The following is a 24,935-nucleotide window of genomic DNA, read 5'->3' as shown; positions in this document are numbered from 1 at the left end:
CAGATTACTTATTAAAGGATTCTTTGTAATGAAGAAGTGTGGAGCAAAGCACAGAATTGACATCTTATTCTCCCTGGTAATTGATGCACTGATAAAGACAACGCCTAGCCCTGTCTTGTGTGGCTCAGTTGGTGGAAGCCTCCTGTACACCAAAAAGTGGTGGGTTCAATCCCCAGTTGGGGTGCATGTGGGAGGCAACTGATCTATGTTTCTCTCTCACATAGATGTTTCTTCTCCTCTCTCTAAAATCAATAAAAAAAAAAAAAAAAAAAAAAGAAATTAAAAAAATAAAAATAAAAAAAAAAAAATAAAATCAATAAAAACATTAAAATGTTATAAAAATAAAGACACAATGCCTATGTAGCATTCCTACTAATAATGTACACATGACTCTGAACACAGGAAATTAGCATGTGAATCTAAAGGGCCATTCTGCAAAACAAATGGCTATACCTTTCAAAAATATCATTGTCATGAAAAGAAAAAAGGCAAAGGAACTATTCTTAAATATACCTAAATGCTATGTGTGATCTTTGATTTTACCCTAGATGAAAAATATTAGAAGATGGTATTGAGACAATTAGGGAAATTTTTATATGGACTACATATTAGATTATATGTGTCAAATTTCCTGATTTTAATAGTTGTGGGGAGTAGGCTGTGTTCTTACAAGTTGTATGCTAAAATATTTAGGTCGAAGCATCATGATCTTCAGAAAAAAATAAAAAGCACAAACAAGAGCATGTGATCTCAGGCCTGGTAGTTCAGTTGGTTAGAGCGTGGTCAAAATACACCAAGGTTGTGGGTTTGATCCCTGGTCAGGGCACATACAAGAATCAGTGGATGCATAAATAAGTAGAACAACAAATCTTTCTCAAAACTAAAAAAATTAAATAAAAATTTTTTAAAGTTGAACAAGTTAATTCTACCTGGGTAAATAGCAACATAAGTTTATTCAAGATCACAGAGAGTTAGCAACAGAACTGGACTCCTTAACTGGTGGGGAATGTCCAGCCCACGGGCCATATAAGGCCCAAAAAATCAACTCCAGCTAACATCACATGCCTTACCAGAGAGAATCAGTTCGAGCCCTCACACTAGGGGTGAGTTAATTAAACGTTTGATTAAATATATCAAGCTTATTTTTTTAAATGTTTTTATTGATTTTTTAGAGAGGAAGGGAAAGAGACAAATATCAATGAGAGAGAAACATGGATCGCCACTTCCTGAGAAAAACTATTTTAAATAATATATATTTTAAAATATGATTATGATTTTATTGATTTATTTTTGAGAAAGGGATAGAAACATTGATGATAAATATCCATTGGCTGCCTCCTGCACACCTCCTACTGGGGATTGAGCCTGTAACCAGGGCATGGGCTCTGCCTGGGAATAGAACTAGGACCTCAGTCCATGAGACGATGCTCAACCCACTGAGCCACACCAGTCAGGCTAGCAGACTTTTTAAAAATCTTCACCCAAGGATATTTTTCTATTTATCTTCCGATAGAGTGGGAGGGAGGGAAAGAAACACGAGTTTGAGAGGGACACATCGACTGGTTGCCTCCTGCATGACCCTAACCAGGGCCAGGGACAAACTGCAACTGACCTAGGTGCCCTTGACTGGAATCGAATGTGGAACTCTGGTCCCAGGGCTGATGCTCTAACCACTTAGCAAAACAGGCCAGCGCTAGCAGGCTTATTTTTAAGTTGATAATTTTGAATAGCCTGCAAATGATGTTATAAATATCCAAATGGCTCTTGGGAGAAAAAAAGGTTCCCTACCCCTGACCTAGGAAGTACAAAAGGTTGCAAATTTAGCCTGGCCGGTGTTGCCAGTTTGATTCCTGGTCAGGGCACATGCCCAGATTGTGGGCCCAATCCCCAGTGGGGGGCATGCAGGAGGCGGCCAGATGACGTTCTCTCTCATTGATGTTTCTTTCTTTTTTATTTTATTTTATTATTTATTTATTTATTTATTTATTTATTTATTTATTTATTTATTTTTTATCCTCACCCGAGGACATTTTTCCATTTTTTGTTCAGGTAGAGTGGGAGAGAGAGAGAGGAACAGAGAGAGAGAAACATCGATGTGCAGGGACACATCGAGTGGCTGCCACCCGCACAACCGACCTGGGCCGGGGACAAACTGCAACCGAGGTACGTGCCCCTAGCGGGAACCGAACCTGGGTCTCTCAGGACCGCAGGCCGACGCTCTAACCGCTGAGCCAAACCGGCCAGGGCTCTCATCGATGTTTCTAGCTCTCTCCCTCTCCCTTCCTCTCTCTGAAAATCAATAAACAAAAAATTAAAAAAAAAAAAGTTGCAAATTTATTCTTTTTTTTTTTAAATCCTCATCCGATGACATTTTTCCATTTTTTGTACAGACAGAGTGGGAGGGAGAGAGAGGAAGAGAGAGAGAGGGAAACATCGATGTGAAAGGGACACATCGAGTGGCTGCCACCCGCACGACCAACCAGGGCCGGGGACATACTGCAACCGAGGTACATGCCCTTAGCGGGAACCGAACCCGGGTCTCTCCGGACCGCAGGCGGACGCTCTAACCGCTGAGCCAAACCGGCCAGGGCTGCAAATTTATTCTAATCACTCCTGTCTACCCTGTGTATCCCCACTAGTGTTTGTCTCCCCACCCAGTACTTCAGGCCACATTACTATCAATTTCTCCTTGGCTTTCCTAATTTTTATCTTTTAACAATTAAGTTTTAGTTTCTGGGTTTGGTATAAGTTGCTTTTTGATACATTATTTAGACACAAACTTAAAAAACAAAGGGACCTTAAGCCATCCAGTTTTGGACAGTGGGAGAGATTCACTAATTTGATTTGACTTGGGTGTCAGGCATTGTTCTAGGTGTTGGGAAACAGCAGTGAGCAAAGAAGTTTCTGGCCTCATGGAACTTACATGGTGGTGGTGTCCTTCTGGGATGTTGTAACAACATAGACTGGGTAGCTTATAAACAAAATTTGTTTCTGGCAGTTTTGGAGATCAGGGTGCCAGCATGGTCACGTGAGGGTCCACTCCCAGATCACAGACTTCTCACTCATCACATGGCAGAAAGGGACAAGGGATCTCCTGACCCCCCAACCCCCCCCTTTTTTTTTGAGAGGGAGAAACACCAATTGGCTACCTCCTGCATGTCCCCTACTGGGGATCAAGCCTGCAACCAGGGCACTATTCTGACAGGAAACCCAACCAGGACCTCAGTCAACGGGATGTCGCTCAATCCACTGAGCCACATGGGTTGAGGATGGAACCCTGTTTGCAAGAGTACTACTCCCATCCCACCCTTGTGACCTATCACTCTCCAAAGGCCCCGCCTCCTAACACACTTTATTACCTTAGAGATTAGGATCTCAACATATGGATATGGGGGGGCGGGGGGGGGGGCAACACAGAAATTCAGACCATAGCAGTGTGGGAAGGAAATACACATTAGGTGGTGGTTAATTGCTAAGGAGAAAAATAGAGTAGGGTAGAGGATAGAAAATGAATGACAGGGACTTGAGGAGAGGGAGCTACTATTTTATTAAATTACAAAACCTTGGGAAAAAGTTAGGGGCGAACCAAGTAGAAAGCTGGGGGAAGGCTTTTCCAGCAAGGGAGTGCCAAGACCACAAAGTAAAATAGTTGGAGGGTAGGGAGAATGAGGTAGTGAGGGGCCTGATCATGTGAAGCCTATAGGCGGGCCTCTTACTGCTAACGAATGTAGAATGAAAGTTGCAAGGTATATAATTTTAAGTGGGGAAGACTACTTTTAGTAATCCAAGTAACAATTGGTAAGAATGAAGATGGTGATTCTGGATGCACTTGAAAGGTTGCTAAGATTTGTTCATTTCAGGTGTTTTCTTTTGGGCAACCACAAGCAGCACATTTACTGGAAAGACCACTTATGAAGAGAAATCAGAAGTTCCTTTTGGAACCTGTCAAGCACTTGTTACAAGGGAGACTATCTGAAAAATAAAAATCTTTTTGCCTTTCAAAGCTGTTTGCACTAATATCAGTTTTATTGGTCTGTAACTGGAACATTGCTGTTATATTCACTTACACATGGGGAAGCTTAACAGTTGTGGGTACCTACCAGGGCAGCTCTTGCCCTTCCCTTCCTAATAGAGCCCATGTTGTTCAGGGGATGTCTGATCCCAAGGATGGATCTTGAATAACATAAGCCAGTTTTTAATTGGGGTGCTTTGGAAGTCACCGAAAGGCTGTTATCATAACGAGCAGGAGATTCTAGAGGTGTTTAGTGGGCAAAGGCAAACCACAGAATATCTAACAACATGCCACAAAACAATCCTTTATAAAGAATTATTGCACATCCCACAAGGTTCCCACCAAGTGTTCATGGGCTGAGAACTTGAGCCTAGAATTTATTTTTTATATGAATCTCAAGAAGTATTTACATGAATGTTAATGAATTTTCCAGGAATGTAATTATCATGTAAACAATGTCCTTCACATTAGAGCATTGTATTGATTTTTAAAAATTTGAGAGAGAGGGAGAGAAAGAAACAGTAATTTGTTGTTCCACTTATTTATGTATTCATTGGCTGCTTTTTGTATGTGCCCTGACTGGGAATAGAACCTGCAACCTTGCCCTATTGGAACACCACTCTAACTGGCTGAGCTACCCAGCCAGAGCAGCACTGTATTGATTTTTAAAGTATATATGAATTTCATTTCTAGATATCACACAAAATAAAAGGAGGCATTACCTCTGATGGGATCTAAGCCCATGTGTTTAAGATTTCTTCAGGCATTGCATATGATAGTAGTCCATGAAACATGAGGGGAAATTTGTTGAAAGACTTTTGGGTAAAAATTCGCAACACTTTTAAAATGAGATACAGGAAAGATGCAGTCACCTTTCTCCTTCTGAAGTTGTCAGCACATTGTAATTTAGAAGTACATTAGAAATTACAAGTTAACTCACTGAGGGTGAAAGCAAAAATATGGAAAGAAATCAGTACCTAATATTACTGAGCCACTAAACTTAATGAAAGCAAAAACAGTAGCCCCATTTTTCATGCTAGAGACCTAGACTTTTAGCACGGGGCTCTAACAAAAACTTCAGACCCAGACTTGTCCTTGGTGACAATGCATATTTCATTCTATCAGCCCTTCCAAATCCTGTGTTTCACCTGAATGATCCTAGGTCAGGAAACTGGAAAGTATGATTCATGTCACATTCTGAAAACTAAATCTCAGAGCCTCACCCCTCACAAACGAGAACAAGATGCTTTTCATATTTATTAAAAAAAAAAAATTTTAGAATGGATCAAAAATAAGGATACAGGTGCCAAAGTCCAGAAGGCAGCTTATAAAAGTATGCCATAGGAAAATCAGGAAGCCTTATTACCTTGTTTTAAAAGCTGTATCTAACATACTTAACTTAGTTTTCCATTGATCTAGCTTCCTGTGTTCTACTCTGAATGCAGCACGGCTGGCTTGCCTTGCAAGGCCTCAGCAGAAGGATCCCACGTACACACAGGGTATGGTATGGCAGCACTTAAGAAATCTTATCCCCAGATGGTTTTATTCCAGGTCTGTGACTGACTACCTTCATTGTTGTGGGTGGGATGGTTTCACCCCTTGGATATACAGCTATTTCAGCACAAAACAATGTTAAGTCTTTATAATCAATAAATCACCTTCTTCCCCTTTATGTGCAGCTGAAAAATGACAGGCTAGGGAAAGAACATTGTACTAGTGGAATTATCACTCATTAAAAGATCATTAGCTAACAGTCACTAGATTTACATATTAAGGAAATTATATATAGAATACTGCAAAAACACAGTAAAAGACTGAAGTTTGCCCATTTCTGCTCAGGAAGTCCCTTCACTCCCAAGCGTTGTAATATGTTGTCCCGTGGCTCCTAAGTTTAGTTTTACTACTGTTTCTCTTCTTTTTGGTCTTCCTTTTGTTCCCCAGTGCTAGAACTTCCAGAGCCTTCTCGCTCAGAGGCCATCTGTTAAGAAAACATTTGACAATCACTCTAATGTTAAGGCTGACAGTTTGCCCTCTGGAGCCATATCCTGCCTATTCCACACCCCTTCCTCCCCCATACATTATTGGTGGTTTCTGCCACCCCTTCCCTTTGACCTTACCCTCCCTTGAAAAGTAGAGTCAAGAAGAAAAAAGGGTATTTTCAACACTCCCAGTTCTATAAATAGCTATGTAGGGAGCCACCAGGGAGAATAATCAAGAGCAGTTACATCAAGATCAAGTGAGAAGGAAATAGTCATTCAGCAAAACCCCTTTAGTCCTTCCTTGTACCTTTTTGTATGCCATTTCGAAGAGCTTCAATGATGCTTGCTGAAGGGAAGATGCTGCCTGCCTTATGTTTTCTCCAGTTTCACTGTCTTTTCGAGCCAGGAGCTCCCTCATTTTGGAAATCTCTTCTTTCAGCTTGTTGCACTTAAAAACAAAATGAAACAAAAACCCTCACTTTTTTTTTTTTTTTTAATATCCTCACCTGAGGACATTTTACCATTTTTTGTTCAGATTGAGTGGAAGGGAGAGAGAGGAAGAGAGAGAGAGAGAGAGCGAAACATTGACGTGTAAAGGACACATCGAGTGGCTGCCTCCCGCAAAACCCAACCAGGGCCAGGGACAAACTGCAACCAAGGTATGTGCCCTTAGTGGGAACCGAACCCGGGTCTCGCTGGACTGCAGACCAATGCTCTAACTGCTGAGCCAAACTGGCCAGGACTTTTTTGGGTTTCTTATCCTATTATATGAAGCAGTAATATTCAGAAACTTTTTTTTTTTTTTTTTTAAATCTTATCCTGACCCAAGGACATTTTTGGATATTTTGTTCAGATAGAGTGGGAGGGGAAGAGAGAGAGAGAGAGAGAGAGAGAGAGAGAGAGAGAAACATCGATGTGAAAGGGACACATCGAGTAGTTGCCACCCGCACAACCCAACCAGGGCCGGGGACAAACTGCAGCTGAGGTATGTGCCCTTAGCGGGAACCGAACCCGGGTCTCTCGGGACCGCAGGCCAATGCTCACCCGCTGAGCCAAACCAGCCAGGGCTCAGAAACTTTTAAAAACTTAATTCCTATCAAGACCCATACACTGAGCCCTCCCTCTGGGGAGCAGGCCAATGCCTTTCTCTTCCCCTTCCCCTCCCCACCTTCCCCTCCCACAGGCACACATCCCCTAAACTCTAAGAAATCACATGGGCAGCTGCAGTTCCTCCTGGGCAAACCCCCTAAACCTGTCCCCAAGGCCCCCTTTTCTCTGACTTCTTAGCGAGCCAAAGCAGCCCAGCCTAGGCTCATTTTTCCACCTAGTCCCTCTTTCCTGTTATCCTAGGTCTTTCCTTGTTTCCCTGTCCCCAGTTTTAATAAACATGCTCTAAAATTCAAACAAAAAACCCCAAAAAAACAAAAACCCCATACAGACAAACTGCATTTACATTGGTGACAATGCCTCCCAACTTCTTGAGCTATTCTATTATAAAAGAGGGCTCACCTCATCAGCAGGCAATTGGTCCTTAAATTCTTCCATCTTGCTCTCTGTATCATGGATGATTCCTTCAGCCATATTAACTGCTTCAACTCGTTCCTAAGAGACAATAGAAATTGAAAACTTCCCAATCAATTCTTTGGCTGAAGGTCCTCACTGAGAAACAACATGCTGACTGTTGCATATAGTTACAGAGTGAAAACAGTAAGAGGGAGAAATCACTTTGGCTGGTGTGAGGTAGTCTGAGATGTCTATGAGAAATTTCAGCTAGATTTTATAACATAATAACTGAAATGAGAAGACTAGGAATAAATAATAAAGACATTCCACGTAAGCTATCAGCAAATGGGGAGAAGGGATAGACTGAGGGTAACAGAAAATATAAGATCAATGACAAATGTTGAACTCCCACTTTCATGTCCCAGCTGAAAAGGCAGAAAGTACTAATCACCTTCTTTCGCCTGTCTTCCTCCGCATACTTCTCTGCATTTTTAACCATATTTTCAATATCATCCTTGCTTAACCCACCGGAAGACTGGATCACAACTGTAGCGAAAAGAAAGCATTTCGTTATTTCTCATGTAAAATGATGTCTCATCCTCTATTGTATTAAAAATAATATTCCTGCTCAGAATAGCCAACCTTGATGTAAATTATAAAGAGGAATATCCTGTTGTCCTATAATAGGCAGAAGGAAATCAAGGTCTGATATATACAAACACCAACTATCCTGCCTGTCTGCTAAAACTTTTGGCTCAGCAATCCAGAGGCTCAGTGTGCTTGCCTATTTTTGGAATAAACACATCTGTTAATATGAATCTGATAACTAAAGAGAAGAGGGGCAAAGGACTCATCATCCCCCAGAGGCTGGCAGAAAAGATATGCACAACCTAAAGGGTCTAATTCCCAACAGAAAGGAACTCCAAGGTCCCTTACTTCATTCTGACTGTCTGATAGGAACACTTACTCTGTTGCTCACGTCCTGTGCCCTTATCTTTGGCAGAAACATGTACAATTCCATTGGCATCGATGTCAAATGTAACTTCAATCTGAGGGACCCCACGAGGGGCTGGGGGAATTCCAATCTAAAACAAACAAACAAATTAAGTTCCTCTCACAAAGAGGTCCAGCGCTCTAGTTTTAAACCTATGCAGTATTCTGGGGAATAAGTCACTTGATTCCAGGGAGGAACAAGCTATAGCTTCACTTATATAAATGTACAAAAACAAGTTTGTAAGTAAACACAGTGCTTCTACTGCTACCTAAAATAAACAGGGTTCATACCAGTGAAGGTTGGCTATACCAAGTAATCACAATGGCTATATGTACTCGGGGACACAATGAATAATAAGAGCAAATCACATTATTGTTCATCTTATTAAGAACCAAAAAGTGATGCTAAAATGTCTCTTAAATTAGTAACCAGAAATTTCTCCTAATTAGCATTGTCTACAAACACTTCCCTGTCTCTTATATACTTATAATATTCTTTTGTCTTAAAAATGTTTTGAGCCCTGGCCGGTTTGGCTCAGCGGTTAGAGCGTCGGCCTGCGGTCCTGAGAGACCCAGGTTCGGTTCCCGCTAAGGGCGCGTACCTCTGTTGCAGTTTGTCCCCGGCCCTGGTCGGTTGTGTGGGTGGCAGCCACTCGATGTGTCCCTTTCACATCGATGTTTCCCTCTCTCTCTCTTCCTCTCTCTCCCTCCCACTCTACCTGAACAAAAAATGGAAAAATGTCCTCGGGTGAGGATAAAAAAAAAAAAAAAAGTTTTGATATTTTTAGAGCGAGAGAGAGAAACATCAATGAGAGAGAAACATCGATCAGCTGCCTCCTTCTTGCACGCCCTGCAGTGGGGATCGAGCCTACAACCTAGGCATGTGCCCCAACTGGGAATCAAACCGGGACCTCAGTCCATGAGACGATGCTCAATCCACTGAGCCATACCAGCTGGGCTACTTATAATATATATATATTTTTATCCTCACCAGAGGACATTTTTGCATTTATCTTTAGATAGTGCAGAGGGAGAAAGGGAGGAAGAGAGAGAGAGAGAGACATCAATATGAGAGAGACACATCGAGTGGCTGCCACCCACAAGACCCCATCGGGGGACGGGGACGAACTGCAACCAAGGTGCATGCCCTTAGCGAGAACCGAGCCTGGGACTCTCTGGTCTGCGGGCCAACGCTCTAACCACTGAGTCAAACCGGCCAGGGCTAATATTCTTAAAGTTCATAAGGCACAAGTGAGACTTTCAGGCAAAAACTGAAGGCAAGGGTTATCCAGTTGCTGAATCTGTATGTACACTATGTTAAGATAACAGATTATGTGTTTTCAGCAGTTTATAGAAATATTAATAGGGGTTAAAATACAGTCTAACTTTACAATAAAAAAAGAATGAGGAGCATATTTAGGATTCCCAATACCCACCAAAGTAAACTGTCCAAGAAGTTTGTTGTCTCCAGCCATCTCTCTCTCACCCTGACACACTTTAATCTCCACTTGAGTCTGACCATCAGCGGCTGTAGAAAACACCTAGGGAAAAAGAAACTTTCCGGGTTGGTAGTCTAATTAAATCATTCCCATTACGCAAAGTACAAGCCAAAGAAAGAAACTCACACTGCAACATTAGAAGAGTCCTAATGTACAACATTTTCAGAACAAAATGTTATGTCTTTGTTGGGAAAAGGAGAAGGATTAGCACAGCAAAAAGGCATGCAATAGCTATTGTTTCTGCTAAGCAAATGAATTGTACAAAGATGCAGCATTGGCACAGAAGGCCGCAAGAGAACAAGCAAAAAAAAAAACGAGATGCTGAAACATGCTCATCCAGGGAAACAGGTCAGAGATAAAATACGTATTTTGTGCTCAGTCACAGGAAGTCATCACACACTTTTCTTCAGAATGATGTGTTGATGATAACATCACGGCACAAATATAGCAATAGCCAATTAAAAAACAAAAACAAAAAACCATAAAAATTGGGAAAGTCAGAAAATAATTCTTAATCCAAGACCCAAGTCATTGTCTAAATAGCCCTACTTGGCATCTCAGGACATTCATCCTTCACCCCTAACAGAAGCACTTGCAGTGTCTTGGCCAGGCCACTCTTTATATTGCCTTTGAGAACAGAAGAGTTTAAAGAATTTAGTCCCAGGTGATGAGGCCTTTTTGGGTAACTTAAAAAACGAAGTTTTCCAAGAAAAGCTCACAAAAGTGGCTGCAATCACATGCCTCACAGAACCCAGCATTTCTTGTGACAAGGTAGGAAGGGGAGGCTCTTACCTGGCTTTTCTTAGTTGGAATAGTGGTGTTCCTGTTGATAAGTTTGGTAAATACACCTCCCAGAGTCTCAATACCCAAAGAAAGGGGAGTGACATCCAAGAGCAACACATCTGTGACATCACCAGCCAAAACACCTCCCTGAATGGCAGCTCCAATGGCTACAGCCTCGTCAGGATTAACAGCTTTACTTGGGGCTCTACCAAAGAGATCCTGCACAGTCTGCTGAACCTGAGCATCAAGAAAAGAGAACCTGTTATCCACTACTCAAAGCACCTAACTGCCCAAGAAGGGGAGAAAGAACCCATGTGTGTCCCAAGACTCTAGGCAAATCATAGGATAGGTTGCTTCAGATCCAAGAATTTCCCTCAAATCACTAGTATTTCATAGTTGAATTCTTGTTAATGATCTGACTGTATCACATAGGTAGTAGCACTCATATAAGTTGACTCATATATGTCATTCATAGCCCTTTTAAATTTGGGAAGAAGTTGTCTAAGTTTGTTATCTGGTTTCCCCTACAACACATTAAATTAGAAACAGAGGGTGCAGCCCTGGCCAGTGTGGCTCAGTTGGTTGGCTGTCATCCTATCCTGTACATTGAAAAGTTGCCGGTTCGATTTCCGCTCGGGGCACGTGCCTAGGTTGTGGGCTTGATGCCTGGGTAGTGTGCAGGAGGCAGCCGACTGATGTTTCGCTTTCGAATCAATGTTGCTCTCTCTCTAATATTAACAACAAATCAATTAAAAAAAAAAAAAAAAGAGGGTGCAAGGCACGGGGACTTAGAAACTGTATAGTCCAAGTCCTCTTCTACATAGCAACTAAAAACCAGCTTAGAAGAAATGGTGCGGTGGTCATAAAATGACAACACGGGTACTAAGACAAAACATGTTCCCCCCTCCCCAAACTAATGCTAGGAAAAAGTGCTACTTAAATAGCATCTGGGATAATTTGTTAACACAGAGATATCCTCCTGGTCCGAAGCCTCCTTTTTCTCTCCAGATTTATTCTGTGTGTATTTTCCTAGGCCCACATACTCAAACAATTAGGGAAATATCAAGGCCCAAGATAATTCTATGAAAGCTATAAAGAATTGCATCTTCAGCCCAGCTGGTGTGGCTCAGTGGCTGAGCGCCAAACCATGCACCAAAAGGTCACCGGTTTGATTCCCAGTCAGGGCACATGCCCAGGTTGTGGACCAAACCCCCAGTGAGGGGCATGCAGAAGGTGGCCAATCAATGTTCTCTCTCTCTCTCCCTCTAAAATCAATGAGAGAGAGAAAAAAAAAATCATTAAAAAAAAGAGAATTGCATCCTCAACAGGTTCTGTACTCAGTCATTACCTTTCCGCACACCTGTCTTTTCAGAATGATGTGTTGATGAATAGAATAAATGCACCACTGCACAAATCTCTATTGAAGAAATACAATTAGAAAGCCCTACTATGCTGAAAAGGCACATGTACAAAATTGCTCCACAGAGGCTAATAACACAGTTTTGATACACACACACACACACATTCAGAGAGAGGAAAGGAGAGGGAGAGAGAGAAACATCAATCACCTGCCTCCTACATGCCCCTTACAGGGGACCAAGCCTGTAACCCAGGCATATGCCCTGACCGGGAATTGAACCAGCAATCAACCTAGCCACACTGGCCAGGGCAGTATTAAAGTTTTAAGCTATCTCTGACCGCATATGTTCAATCCTAAAAATTCTTCAGGAGTCTCCCTGCCACCACCCCAAAGACATTGTGTCCTTCCTAATACTTTTTGTTATACCTTTCAATTTTAAAGAGGCTGAGCCCTGGCCAGTTTGGCTCAGCGGTTAGAGCGTTGGCCTGCGGTCCGGAGAGACCAGGGTTCGGTTCCCGCTAAGGGCACGTACTTCGGTTGCAGTTTGTCCCCGGCCCTGGTTGGTCATGTGGGTGGCAGTCACTCGATGTGTCCCTTCAGGTCGATGTTTCTCTCTCTCCCTTCCTCTCTCTCCCTCCCACCCTATCTGTACAAAAAATGGAAAAGTATTCTCTGGTGAGAATAAAAAAATAATAATAATAAATAAAAAGAGGCTGAAAAGTACTCTTTAGTTAGGCACAAATTCATCCTCCTTTCAGCATTACAGTGGAAGAAAGGCCACATATTCATGTCCCTATACACCATAAGCCATCTGTCCCAAGAAAACACGTGCTGGTCCTCTCTACCCTCCATGTTGAGAATTCCACGGGTCCATCCATACCTTGGGCATTCTAGTCATGCCACCGACAAGAATCACTTCTCCTATGTCACTCTTGCTGACTTCTGCATCTTGCATGGCTTTTTGGCATGGGGCGATGGTCCTCCTGATTAGATCAACAACAATCCCCTCAAACTGAGCCCGGGTCAGCTTCATATTCAAATGCTTAGGTCCAGAAGCATCCATTGTAAGATATGGCAAGTTGATGTCAGTCTGTAAAGGAAGCAGAAAAACCAGTAGTGGTGAAGTTTCTTTATTCAATTAAATACTGTAGTACCGGAAGACTTTGAATGCCACAGTGGTCACAACTACTTTAAAGGATAGTCACTACAGACAGTGACTCTTTAAGAATCAACCCCTTACCTTCACAAAAGTAAACACTACAGAATCTATTATTAAACAATGAAGAACAGAGGAGAGAAGCAGGAAAAAGCCATCTTCAGAAGATGGAGAAATGTTCTGTAACCCAGGGTGGGGGAAAAGTTGATTTACAGTTGTTGAGAACACGAAACGGCTTATTCCTATATTCTTTATTAATTATTGTATTATTTTCCATACAAACAACTATAAACCTACTTTTGCCCCACCCTGTATATGAAGAACCACATTACTGCTTTTTACCAACAATCTTAAAAGGTATGCTCTGAACCAAACAACCTGCCACCAAGCCAAAGTTTTAAGTTTCAGAAAGAAGATTAGAAAGCTATAAACAATAGAAATGCTTAAAGAGAATTACAAGGACCCAGATGGTGTAGCTCACTGGTTGGGCATTGACCCATGCACCAAGAGGTCACTGGTTCGATTCTTAGTCAGGGCACATGCCCAGGTTGTGGGCCAAATCCCCAGTGGGGGGGCATGCAGGAGGCAGCTAATCAATATTTTCTCTTATTGATGTTTCTCTCTCTCTCTCCCTCTCTAAAAATCAATAAAGAAAAAAAAGACTAAGGGGAGCAAATCCTTAACTACCTTTCCTCAGGTAAAGCCCCCGGGGCCTATTAAATGCTTAATTGTAACAACACACCTTCTGTAGAAATAGTATTACTGGGTATTGCCTTAAAGAACACTATTGACAATTTCCTTTTTTTGCAAAATGTCAATAACCCAAATCAGAAAATAGAATTTAATCATCCATACCAATATGATCCAATAGAACTTTCTGTGACAATGTTAATGTTCTATAATCCATGTTGTTCAATTCAGCAGCCACTATAGCTACTTATCACAGAGCTCCTAAAATACAGCTAGCACAACTGAGGAACAGAATTTAAAAATTGTGTTTAATTTTAAATATTCACACGTGGCTACTATATAAGTGTAGTTCTGTATGCTGTAAGTAAATAACAACCTAAAGAACTTCAGGATTCTCAACTCCATAGAACTCGTTCATCAGTTTTGTTCTTCACCTTTGTCAAATCCAAATCTCTCTCCCTATAACACTCAAGTCCAAATCCTCCCTCTCACCATCTGGTGTACTACAATAGCCTCCCAGTGATTTCCCATATCCATTCAGGCTGCCCTCTGCCACAGAACCCCTCCCCACTGAAAACAAAACTTCACCTCAGCCAAAGCACTTTTCATAAACCCAAATATGACCATTTTACTGGCCCCACATGAAGTTTTCAGTGGTTTCTACTCATTCATCTCAGGATAGACACTAAATCACAAATCTATAAAGCCCCTAGCCTCCTGTCCCATGCTCCCCCTGCCTGTATGTACTTTAGCCACACTGACCCCTTCTCAGGTCTTCAACCCAGTGCTGCATACTTGACCCATTTTCATTTCCTGATTAACTCATCTTTCAGAAGCTTTCCTTGCTATGTTAAATACCTCTGTCAACTGTCAGAACTAACTTTGCCCTTTTTAAAAAAATCCTTACTTGAGGATATTTTTCCATTTATCGTCAGATAGAGTGGGAGGGAGGGAGAGAGGAGGGGAGAGGGAGAGAGGGTGAGGGGGAGGGAGAGAGAGAAAGAGAGAGAGACAGACAGACATTGATTGGCTGCCTCCTGAGCACTGATGCTCTAACTGTGAGCCAAACCGGACAGGACCTAACTTTGCTTTTTACTACATTAATAATAGCTGACATTTAGAGTACTTACTATTTAGTACATGCTGTCCTAAGCACATTACATATATGCATGAATTTAGTAATCCTTGCAACTCTAAAGGGGAAAACAGCACTATTATCTTATTTTATAGATAAGACAAAAATGTGCGACTAAGGTCAAACAAGTGGTGAAATAGGACCTGAACCTCAGCAGTCTACTTGTAGAGACACTCAACCTCTACATCACATTACTTCTGGTTTGACACTTAGTATCATGTTCTGAATAATGTCCACCTCCTACACTACACTAAACTACATTAGAGTACTGTTTCTCAGAATTTATCCTACAGATCAACAACCACAGATGCACAAATGTTAATGTACAAGGATGCTCAATATACCTTGCTATAATGGCAAAATGCTGGAAAACAACCCAAATGCATCAATAGAATACAGTAGATCGTTGAATAACGACATTTTGTCATAACATTGATGAGATGTCATAGGAATTTAACTATTGTTTATATCAATTAGCCTATGGTAAAACTAGATTCCTTATACAACATTGTGCTTGAAGTCGCAGGACCTATTGATGACGTTAAGTGAGGATTTACTATATAGCTACACTAAAACCAACCAACCTCTCTCTCCAAAAAGTGTCAGACCCCTGGGAAGAATTATAAGCTATTCTCTGGCAGTACCACAATATTTCTACCCCAACCCTACCCATCATCTTGTTGCAAAGTTATGCTTCTCTGTACAATAGCAGGAAATGAAGCAACACCATCAACATCAGGGGCGACTTTGTACAACTTAGTCACACCTCAATGCTACTTAAAAAAAAAAAAAAAAAATTCCTGCCTTGGCTGGTTTGGCTCAGTGGTTCCAGCATGGGCTAGAGGACTGAAGGGTCTCGGGTTCAATTCCGGGTCAAGGGCATGTACCTGGGTTGCAGGTTTGATACCGCGGCCCTGATCAGGGCTATGCAGGAGACAACCATCCATGTTGTCTCTCTCACATTGATGTTTCTCTCCCTCGCCAACTCTATCTAAAAATCAATAGAAAAATATCCTCAGGTAAAGATTAAAAAAAAAAAAAGCCTTAGGCCCTGGCCGGTTTTGCTCAGCAGTTACAGCGTGGGCCCTTGGACCAGAGAGACCCAGGTTCAGTTCCCGCTAAGGGCATGTAACTCAGTTGCAGTTTGTCCCTGGCCCTGGTTGGGGTTGTGTGGGTGGCAACCAGTCAATGTCTCTCTCTCACATCGATGTTTCTCTCTCTCTCTTCCTCCCTCCCCCTCTATTGGAAGATAAATGCAAAAATGTTCTCAGGTGAGGATTTAAAAAGAAAAAAAAAAAAAAAAAAGCCTTGGCAGGTTTGACTCAGCAGTTAGAGTGTTGGCCTGTGGACCAAAGGGTCATGGGTTCAATTCCTGGTCAAGGGCATGTGCCTGGGTTACAAGTGCGATCCCATCCCTGGTCAGGGTCGTGGGGGAAGCAGCCAGTGGATGTGTCTCTTTCAAGTCAATGTTTGTTTCTCGCTCTCTCCCTCCCTCTTTTCCACTCTATTAAAAAAAAAAAATCAATGGAAAAATATCCTTAGGTGAGACCTGAATGAAGTATTGAAGTTAAATACCTCTTCTCTTCCCAGTGGGTAATCAAACTAACACCAAAGTAGTCAGAGGCTCTGCTTCTCTGCTGGCACCCAAGAACCCAAAATTAAATCTCCTGCCTTCCGTTTTGTTTTGTCTCTGACCAGGACCTAACATGTTTTCTATAATTCTATTCTCAGTGAGTAAAGCAAAGTGAAGCTTCCCCTCTCAGAAATGAAACGAAGCAGCACAAACTGACACTTTAAACTGATGCTGAGCAAATGTGATACCAAGGGAAAAACCTGCTCAGGTGTATAAACCCCAGCCTGCAGCCAGCTTAAGCTTCAAAGCTTACTCTCTAGATTAAGTGATCCAAATAATTAAACGAGAAACAATCAGAGACTCACACAAAGAGGTATCTTGAGTTAAATGAAGACAGTAGCAGTCCTGAAAGTTTCCTAGTATTTACAAGTTAGCAATTATAATTTTGCACACTGCTAGTCTAGATTTTAGCACCAGTATACATAACCTGTTTTGGATGGTTAATAAATTTAGCTCACCTATTAAAAAAACAAAACAAAAACAACTACACCTTTGCTAATGGAAAGGTTTTTTTTACCACCAACCAGAAAACTTTAAGGTAATTAGATTATGCCATTCAAGTAAGCTCAGGCTGAAAAGATCCACCAAGACTGCTTGGATTTGTCCATATCTCACCTGCACAGATGAGGACAGTTCACATTTAGCCTTCTCAGCAGCTTCCCGAACTCTCTGAAGAGCCATGTTGTCTTTGGTTAAATCAACTCCCGTCTACAAAGTGAAGGCACACGACACTAGTATTAATGAGGTGATAAATACTCTTAAAATCGCAGTGGTAAGCTGTTAACAACACAAAACAGAGCCATAATTTTATAAACAAAGATAAATTACTTACTACCTTTAAAAAGCTGTAAGGAAAAGATAACCTACTTTGAACAAGCTATCTGTGCCCGGCTGACGTTGCTCAGGGGTTGAGCATCAACTTGTGCACCAGGAGGTCCCCGGTTCAATTCCCAATCAGGGCACATGCCTAGGTTTCAGGCTCGATCCCAGTGGGGGGTGTGCAAGAGGCAGCCATCGATGTTTCCCTCATCACGATGTTTCCATCTCTCTCTCTGAAGTCAATAAAAACAAATTAACAACAACAAAAAAAGCTATCTGTGCCTGGAGTCAGAGGGCTGAACTGATCTCAGTTCTTTCAGCTATAGGATTGTAGCTCAAAAAAGGAGTTTCCAGAATTCCTTTTTCAATAAGAGTGCCATGTCCTTTCAATCTGTTGTTTATTCTCAATCTGAATCTACAATAACCAGAACAGTTCAGTCCAACCATGAAACTGAAATACAAATATTTCAGTGCTCTACTCAGGGCAGCATTCTGAACAAGGAAAGTCTCACTATGCCGATGTCTACATATTAACCACACCAGTAACTAACCTCTCTTTTAAACTCCTTCACAATGTGTTGTAGCAAGGCCTGGTCAAAGTCTTCACCACCTAAGAAAGTGTCTCCATTGGTGGACTTCACCTCAAATACTCCTTTCTGAATTTCCAGGACAGAAATATCAAAAGTTCCACCACCTAAATCATATACAGCAATGCTAGAAAGTAAAAAGAAAACCTTAAGGAACAAAAGTACTGATACACGCTATAACATGGTCAAACCCTGAAAACATATCTGACTAGCACATGCTGGAGCTATGCCACTATATATTTCTTCTTTTTATTATTTTTTTTGGTTAATCCTCACCTGAGAGTATTTTTTCATTGACTTTTAAGATCTTTTTTATTTTTTTATTTTAAATCCTCACCCGAGGATTTTTTGCACTTATCTTCAGACAGAGCAGAAGGGAGAAAGGGAGGAAGAGAGAGAAACATCAACACGAGACACACATTGAGTGGTTGCCACCCACACGACCCCATCCGGGGCCGGGGACAAAAATATAACTGAGGTACGTCCCCTTAGTGGGAACAGAACCTGGGTTTCTCTGGACCGCGAGCGACACTCTAACCACTGAGCCAAACCGGCCAGGGCTTTCATTGACTTTTAGACAGGAAGGGAGGGAAGAGAAAGAAACATTGACGTGACAGAAACACACTGAATACAATCCTGACCAGGGCCTGGGGATTGAACCTGCAACTCAGGTACATGCCCTTAACTGGGAATCAAACCCATGACCCCTCAGTGTGTAGGTCAACGCTCTAACCACTTAGCCAAACCGGCCAGGGCTATTTCAATAATTAAATTAATATAAACGTGGCTATTTTCCCCAAAGTACAATTATTATGAAATCTGATAACTGCATAAGTGACATTTGCATTAACATATGGCCCTAACAGCTACGTGTAAAGTTTACATTCAGTAGGAATGAAATAAATTCATTTAAAAGCAAAACTGACAGTATTCAACCACTTTGGAAAAATACCTGCCAACATACATCCCACAGAGGGTAAAAAAATGACCCCATTTAGACCAGTCCACAGGGGGGAAAAGTAAACAAACAAAAATGGTCTTAAAATTAATAAAAACAAAGACTACACAGCCCTGAAGAACATCAAGGTAGTATATTTTTAGTCTGAATACAAAGATCAATGACTATGAAATCAAGACGATGAACTAGGATAAGTCTTGGTGGAGTTTACTGTACAGACTTACATTTTGTCTTCAGATTTGTCTAGACCATAGGCCAGAGCAGCAGCTGTGGGTTCATTAATCACCCGAAGCACATTCAGTCCAGCTATCTGGCCAGCATCCTTAGTGGCCTTAAAAAAAAAAAAGAAAAAGAAAAAAGTATTTTCCACCTTTGTGTCCCAAATACCACCAATTTCCTAAATAAAAATGCTAATGGACTCACCTGTCTTTGAGAGTCATTAAAATAAGCTGGGACTGTGATCACAGCATTTTTTGCTGCATGCCCCAGGTAATTTTCTGGAAAAGAATGAAGAAATAAATCCAATCATGAAATTCTGTCAGATGAAATAGGTAACATAATTACCAATATGGCCCAACAACCTGTGTCATCCTCTTGGAAGCACAAAAATCACTCATCAATTTTTTCAGCATGTTAGGATCTAATACTACCTTGTGAAAATACTCCAATTAAAGACTGATTAAAAACCGAAGATCTCACTTCCAACACTTTAGTCAAAGTTCACCAAATAGAATGATTTAAGCTTAACGTGTAGTCTTTTGGCTTTCAATACACTACTCCCCTACTGGGAAAAAGAAACAAGAAAGCCAGCATTAAGAAAACTTGGAAGATGTATTCAATCTGCAGAGAAAGTATGAAGAGCAACCAATTTTAGTTATTTTTAGGTTTTCTGTATAAAAGCCACCAGACTCATCTAAGGGACATGGGTACAAAAGCTAGTGATCTCAGAGAAATCACCCAGTGTTCAGAATTTTCCCAGATGTAAACTAAAACTTCTCACCAGCAGTCTCTTTCATCTTCATCAACACAAATGCTCCAATCTGACTTGGAGAATAGAGTTTTCCATGAGCTTCAACCCAGGCATCACCATTGGAGGCACGAACAATTTTAAAGGGAACATTTTTACTGCAAGACAAAATTGTATTTGAAAAAACATGCCAGTACAATCTACCATGACAAGGTTACCATACACCACAAATGTCCACCCTCCATCTCAAGAGATCCACGGCCAATGAGAACTTCGGAAATTCATTTAATGAAACCCTTTAGAAAGTAAACATTAACATGTCAAAACATCCTGATGAAACCTGAACATTCTTTACTTCCCATCAAACAAAAGATTTATACAGCTGCTTTGGAAAACAATTAGTTATCACTACAGGACCCAGAAATTCCATTACTAATTGTCTAGCCAAGAAAAATGAAAACATGACCACACAAAAGCCTGTATGCAAGTATTTATGGTAGTGTTATTTATAACAGCTAAAACATGGAAACAGCCCTGGCCAGTTTGGCTCAGCGGTCAGAGTGTCAGCCCATAGACCTGGGTTACAGGTTTGATCCCTGGCCTCAGTTGGGGTTGTGTGGGAGGCAACCAATGGATGCCTCTCTCTCACATCAATGTTTCTCTCTCTCCCTCCCTTCCACTCTATCTACAAAAAAATCAATGAAAAAACATCTTCAGGTGAGGATTAACAAAAAAGTGGACAACACAAATGTCCATTAACTAGTAAATGGATAAACAAAATGTAGTATATATCCATACGATGCAATATTATTTGGCCATAAAAAAATAATGAGCCCTGGCCGGTTTGGCTCAGCGGTTAGAGCGTTGGCCTGCGGTCCGGAGAGACCCGGGTTCAGTTCCCGCTAAGGGCATGTACCTCGGTTGCAGTTTGTCCCCGGCTCTGGTCAGTCGTGCGGGTGGCAGCCACTCGATGTGTCCCTTCACGTCGATGTTTCTCTCTCTCTCTGTTCCTCTCTCCCCCTCCTACTCTACCTGAACAAAAAATGGAAAAATGTCCTCGGGTGAGGATAAAAAAAATAAAATAAAATAATGAAGTATTGATACATGTTACAACGTTACCTGATCAGCACATGACAGAGCCTGTGCCACTATCTCCCTTATGAGTTTAACACCAATTTACATGGCTCAGGAATGACTAGCCAAATCTTTTTTTTTTTTAATTGCCACTCCCCCTACCCACCCCCCAAACCCTGCCGGTACCACCCCGAGCGCGGCTGAGTAATCGACTAGCCAAATCTTAATATACCATGTCTAAACACAGCAAAAACGTAATCTGTGAAGGTAAAAGTTAGTTTTTTGAAGGAGCCATCCCTTTGGCAGGAGAGGGCTTGCCCCAAGGGACACGTAAAATTACTAGGATAAGGTGTTCTAGGGATCCTACTAAAAATATTCTTGTGTGGCCTTTGCAAATAACTATGCTTTTGCTATTACTCACATGTCTTTCTGGACTTCAGGGTCATCATATCGCCGGCCAATAAGACGCTTGGTGGCATAGAATGTGTTGTTTGGGTTGGTGACAGCCTGTCGCTTGGCAGGCATGCCAACAAGTCGCTCACCATCTGTGGTAAAGGCCACAACTGAAGGGGTGGTTCTGGCACCTTCGGCATTCTCCAGCACCTAAAACACACAAAGCGAGACAGAGAATGAGGTTCCAGTCACCACCACAACCTTTCTATCAATTATTCAAAACAAAACAAATGCTCAAGAATAGTACCGATGGGCACGCTTTTCTTTTGTGGATGCTAACATAGCCAAGTACCTTCTACTAGAAACAGTGAATGTTTAAAATATCTTTAGTTCGCCCTGGCCGGTCTGGCTCAGCGGTTAGAGCATCGGCTTGTAAACCAGAATCACGGGTTTGGTTCTGGTCAAGGGCACGTACCTCAGTTTCAGTTCAGTCCCTGGCCTCAGTTGGGGTTGTGCAGGAGGCAACCAACCAATATGCACCCCCCATATGAAATAAATAGAAAAATGCCCTCCAGTGAGGATTAAAAAAATAGAATATCTTTAGTCCTTTATGTTGAAATTTGAAACTAAAAACTACAGAAGGGATAAAAAAAAACCCAGAACAGTCGTCCCTCACCACTTCGCGCTTCAACTTTTGCAGCCTCACTCTATGGAGGTTTGTTCAAATACAGTCACCTACATGCTATAGTGAAGTCGAAACGTGAAGTGGCGAGGGACGACTGTATATAAATAAAGAATCCTACTTCGTGGAAATTCATCTATCGCGGTAGAGTCTGGAACTGATTAACTGCAATAAATGAGGACCAACTGTAAATATAAATCAGCACTTTCATAGTTAATGCACAGACAAGGTAATCTTTCCTTCCAGGGGAATTAAATCCACTTCTCATTTTTTTTATGTAACGGCTAAAAGTTTCAGGCATATTAAAAAAAATTGCCAAGAAGCAACTCAAGAATCCCAGGTGCTCTAAATCTTAAGACTAATGGGAATAAAAGTTTCATGAAAAGAGTAGGGAGGCTTCTGGAAGAACAGACTACCAGAGCAGAAAGCACCAAGGACACGATTTACTTCGGATGTGGCCCATGTGTTATGTGGAGCTCCACTTGCTTCTAGACTGTTTCTGCAACTCTAATCTTTGTTCAACTGACTTACAAAAGTGCAGGATTGATAACTGAAGTAATCTGTAATCTATCTGCAAGTCATCCCAATGGGTTCTAATGGTAACTTAATAGCCCCAAAGGATACACTTAAATCCTGAGGAGTCAAATCCATTCAATTATCAGCACCATGCAATTAAGCACAAAGGTTCACCTCAAGAGTCTTAAAAACTTGGGTACTAGCTACCATTACATGACCAGAGCTTCCCATCATTCTCACCTTTGCTTGTTTACCTTCCATAACTGCCACACAGGAGTTGGTAGTACCCAAATCAATACCAACAACTGCTCCCTTGATTGCTTCTGATCTGTAAGACATTTAAACAATGCTACAGTTATCATTTTAATAGTGGTCTCCAAAATGGTTACAGGAATACATAAGAAAATATTGGATACTGTGGAAATAGTGGCATATTACATAACCTGAAATTAAACATAGATGTGTCATTTGTTCCTGAGCAGAATGGTTCATCACAAACTTAGAGACCACTGCTCTGGCCTTTAATATTTACCTCTCAAAGAAAATGAAGTTACACTTACGCATAATCCCGCCTTGAAACAATCCTAAAAGCCTCATGACTTAGGCCATTCCAGCCATCCTAAAAAAGGGGGGAAAAAAATCACATCAGCAATTACTACACATGAAAACTTGAGTTGTTCGAATTATTCTTCTGAAGAACAAACAAAAGTTTGAGACTTTCATTCTATTTAACAGAGTGACTATTGTGTATAAAGTATACTGAGATTATAACATACTTCATGTATAAGAGGCACTGTGGTACTGAAAGAGCAAATAAAGTGTAAGTTTTCCAAATATGCCAGATAAAAATAGATAAAAGTAAGTAGATATAAGATGGTCTTGAATTACATTACAACATGGTTTCTCAGCCTCGACACTATTGATTTTGAACCAAATAATTATTGGGGGGGTGGGAGGGGAGCTCTTCTGTGCATTGAAGGATGTTTAGCAGCATCCTGGGCCTCTATTACCAAAAGCCAGTAGCATGGCTCCCCAAGTTGTGCCAATCACTATTTTCTTCAGGCATTGCCAAATGTCCTTTGGGGAGTCAAAACTGCCCTAGTTGTGAATTACTGCATTACAAAATACTACTCAGAAAGCTCACAATTTTACTGTAAGGGCAGTGTACACCTAAGCCCTACATATATAAGCGTGTATTGCAAGTATAAATTTAAGTTATTTAGAGATATTTCCTCTGACTCTGCCAAGCAACTGCTTCAAACAGAGGATTAGAATCCCCTGGAATCCGTTCAGAAAAAAAATTTTTTTCAGGAGTGGCCTCCAACCAGGATTAAAAAAAACCTGTTAGGACCTAACCTCAGGCTACTTCCAAGCATTCCTTTAACCCAGTTCTCCAATGATGTATATTTCTGATATTACATAGTAACAAGCACCATTGCCTTTTCTTAACGTGCTTACGTTTTTTGAAGTAACAGAGAACCATCTTACCCCAAAGATTCTGGGAAACTAACACATAAACATTCTTAAGAAAAAGAACCTAAGCTTGATTTTCGATTTATTACGGTGCGTTCTTCCTTCATTTCATCATAGCGACAGGGTCCTTGCACCCTCTGTATTTCACAGAAGACGACAATCATCTCTAATTCGTAGGAGAAAAGACAGACTAGAGGAGCAGTTTTCTCCGAAGAAGAACTGTGTCTCTCGTCCCCAAGGCCAAACTTGTCCAGTAAGTCACAGGACCGACTCTCAAGACCACCATCCACTACTTCGTGAAATAAGCCTGCACGCTAGTGAGGGGTGTGACTCAGCAGAGCCCGAGGCACGGAGGAAAAACCCTGAAATAGACCTTGAACCGGCAGCGCTGATTACAAAAGGACCGTTACCTTCCTTCCTACCTGATCTCTCCCAAAGGGTCTGACCCTAAAGGGCGCGCGGCCTGCTGCTCCAAGGCCCAAGACAGTGAGCCGGGAGCCCTGGGGGAAGGCCCGGCAGTTTCTTACCTGGTGGCAGGAGACCTTGGGGCCTCGGGAGGCTGCAGCGCCGACAAGACGAGATGCCGCGGCTCGGCTGGCGCTTATCATGGCGGCTAGACGGTGAGAGTACGAGGCAGCAAAAAGTCACTCGGACAGCCGTGAGCTGCGCGGCGGTGGAAACGCTTCTGGAAACCTCCAACCACGTGGGGTGGAGAGGGCGGGG

General features: G+C 41.7%; 1 protein-coding gene and 2 non-coding genes across 3 annotated transcripts; all 3 read right to left on the bottom strand.

Moving 5' to 3' along the window:
• Nucleotides 1–5,251: 5,251 nt before the first annotated feature.
• Nucleotides 5,252–24,911, bottom strand: HSPA9 (heat shock protein family A (Hsp70) member 9). Its single transcript, XM_036239846.1, has 17 exons — nt 24,740–24,911; nt 23,300–23,358; nt 22,980–23,067; nt 21,570–21,751; nt 20,108–20,232; nt 19,531–19,604; nt 19,332–19,438; nt 18,114–18,276; nt 17,359–17,451; nt 13,010–13,219; nt 10,779–11,006; nt 9,924–10,028; nt 8,462–8,579; nt 7,946–8,040; nt 7,501–7,593; nt 6,299–6,439; nt 5,252–5,990 (listed from the first exon to the last, which is right to left on the bottom strand). The coding sequence occupies exons 1-17, from the start codon at nt 24,818–24,820 to the stop codon at nt 5,913–5,915; spliced, it is 2,040 nt and encodes a 679-aa protein (XP_036095739.1). The 5' UTR covers nt 24,821–24,911; the 3' UTR covers nt 5,252–5,912.
• On the bottom strand, nt 10,357–10,426 carry LOC118616662. The gene has a single exon (XR_004956646.1). It is a non-coding gene; the product is annotated as a small nucleolar RNA SNORD63 (small nucleolar RNA).
• Nucleotides 12,102–12,180, bottom strand: LOC118616661. Its single transcript, XR_004956645.1, has one exon. It is a non-coding gene; the product is annotated as a small nucleolar RNA SNORD63 (small nucleolar RNA).
• Nucleotides 24,912–24,935: the final 24 nt, after the last annotated feature.

Source organism: Molossus molossus, unplaced genomic scaffold (genome assembly GCF_014108415.1).
Source record: "Molossus molossus isolate mMolMol1 unplaced genomic scaffold, mMolMol1.p scaffold_m16_p_4, whole genome shotgun sequence".
In the NCBI taxonomy this organism is placed as follows: Eukaryota; Metazoa; Chordata; class Mammalia; order Chiroptera; family Molossidae; genus Molossus; species Molossus molossus.
This window is presented reverse-complemented; position numbering and strand designations above follow the sequence as displayed.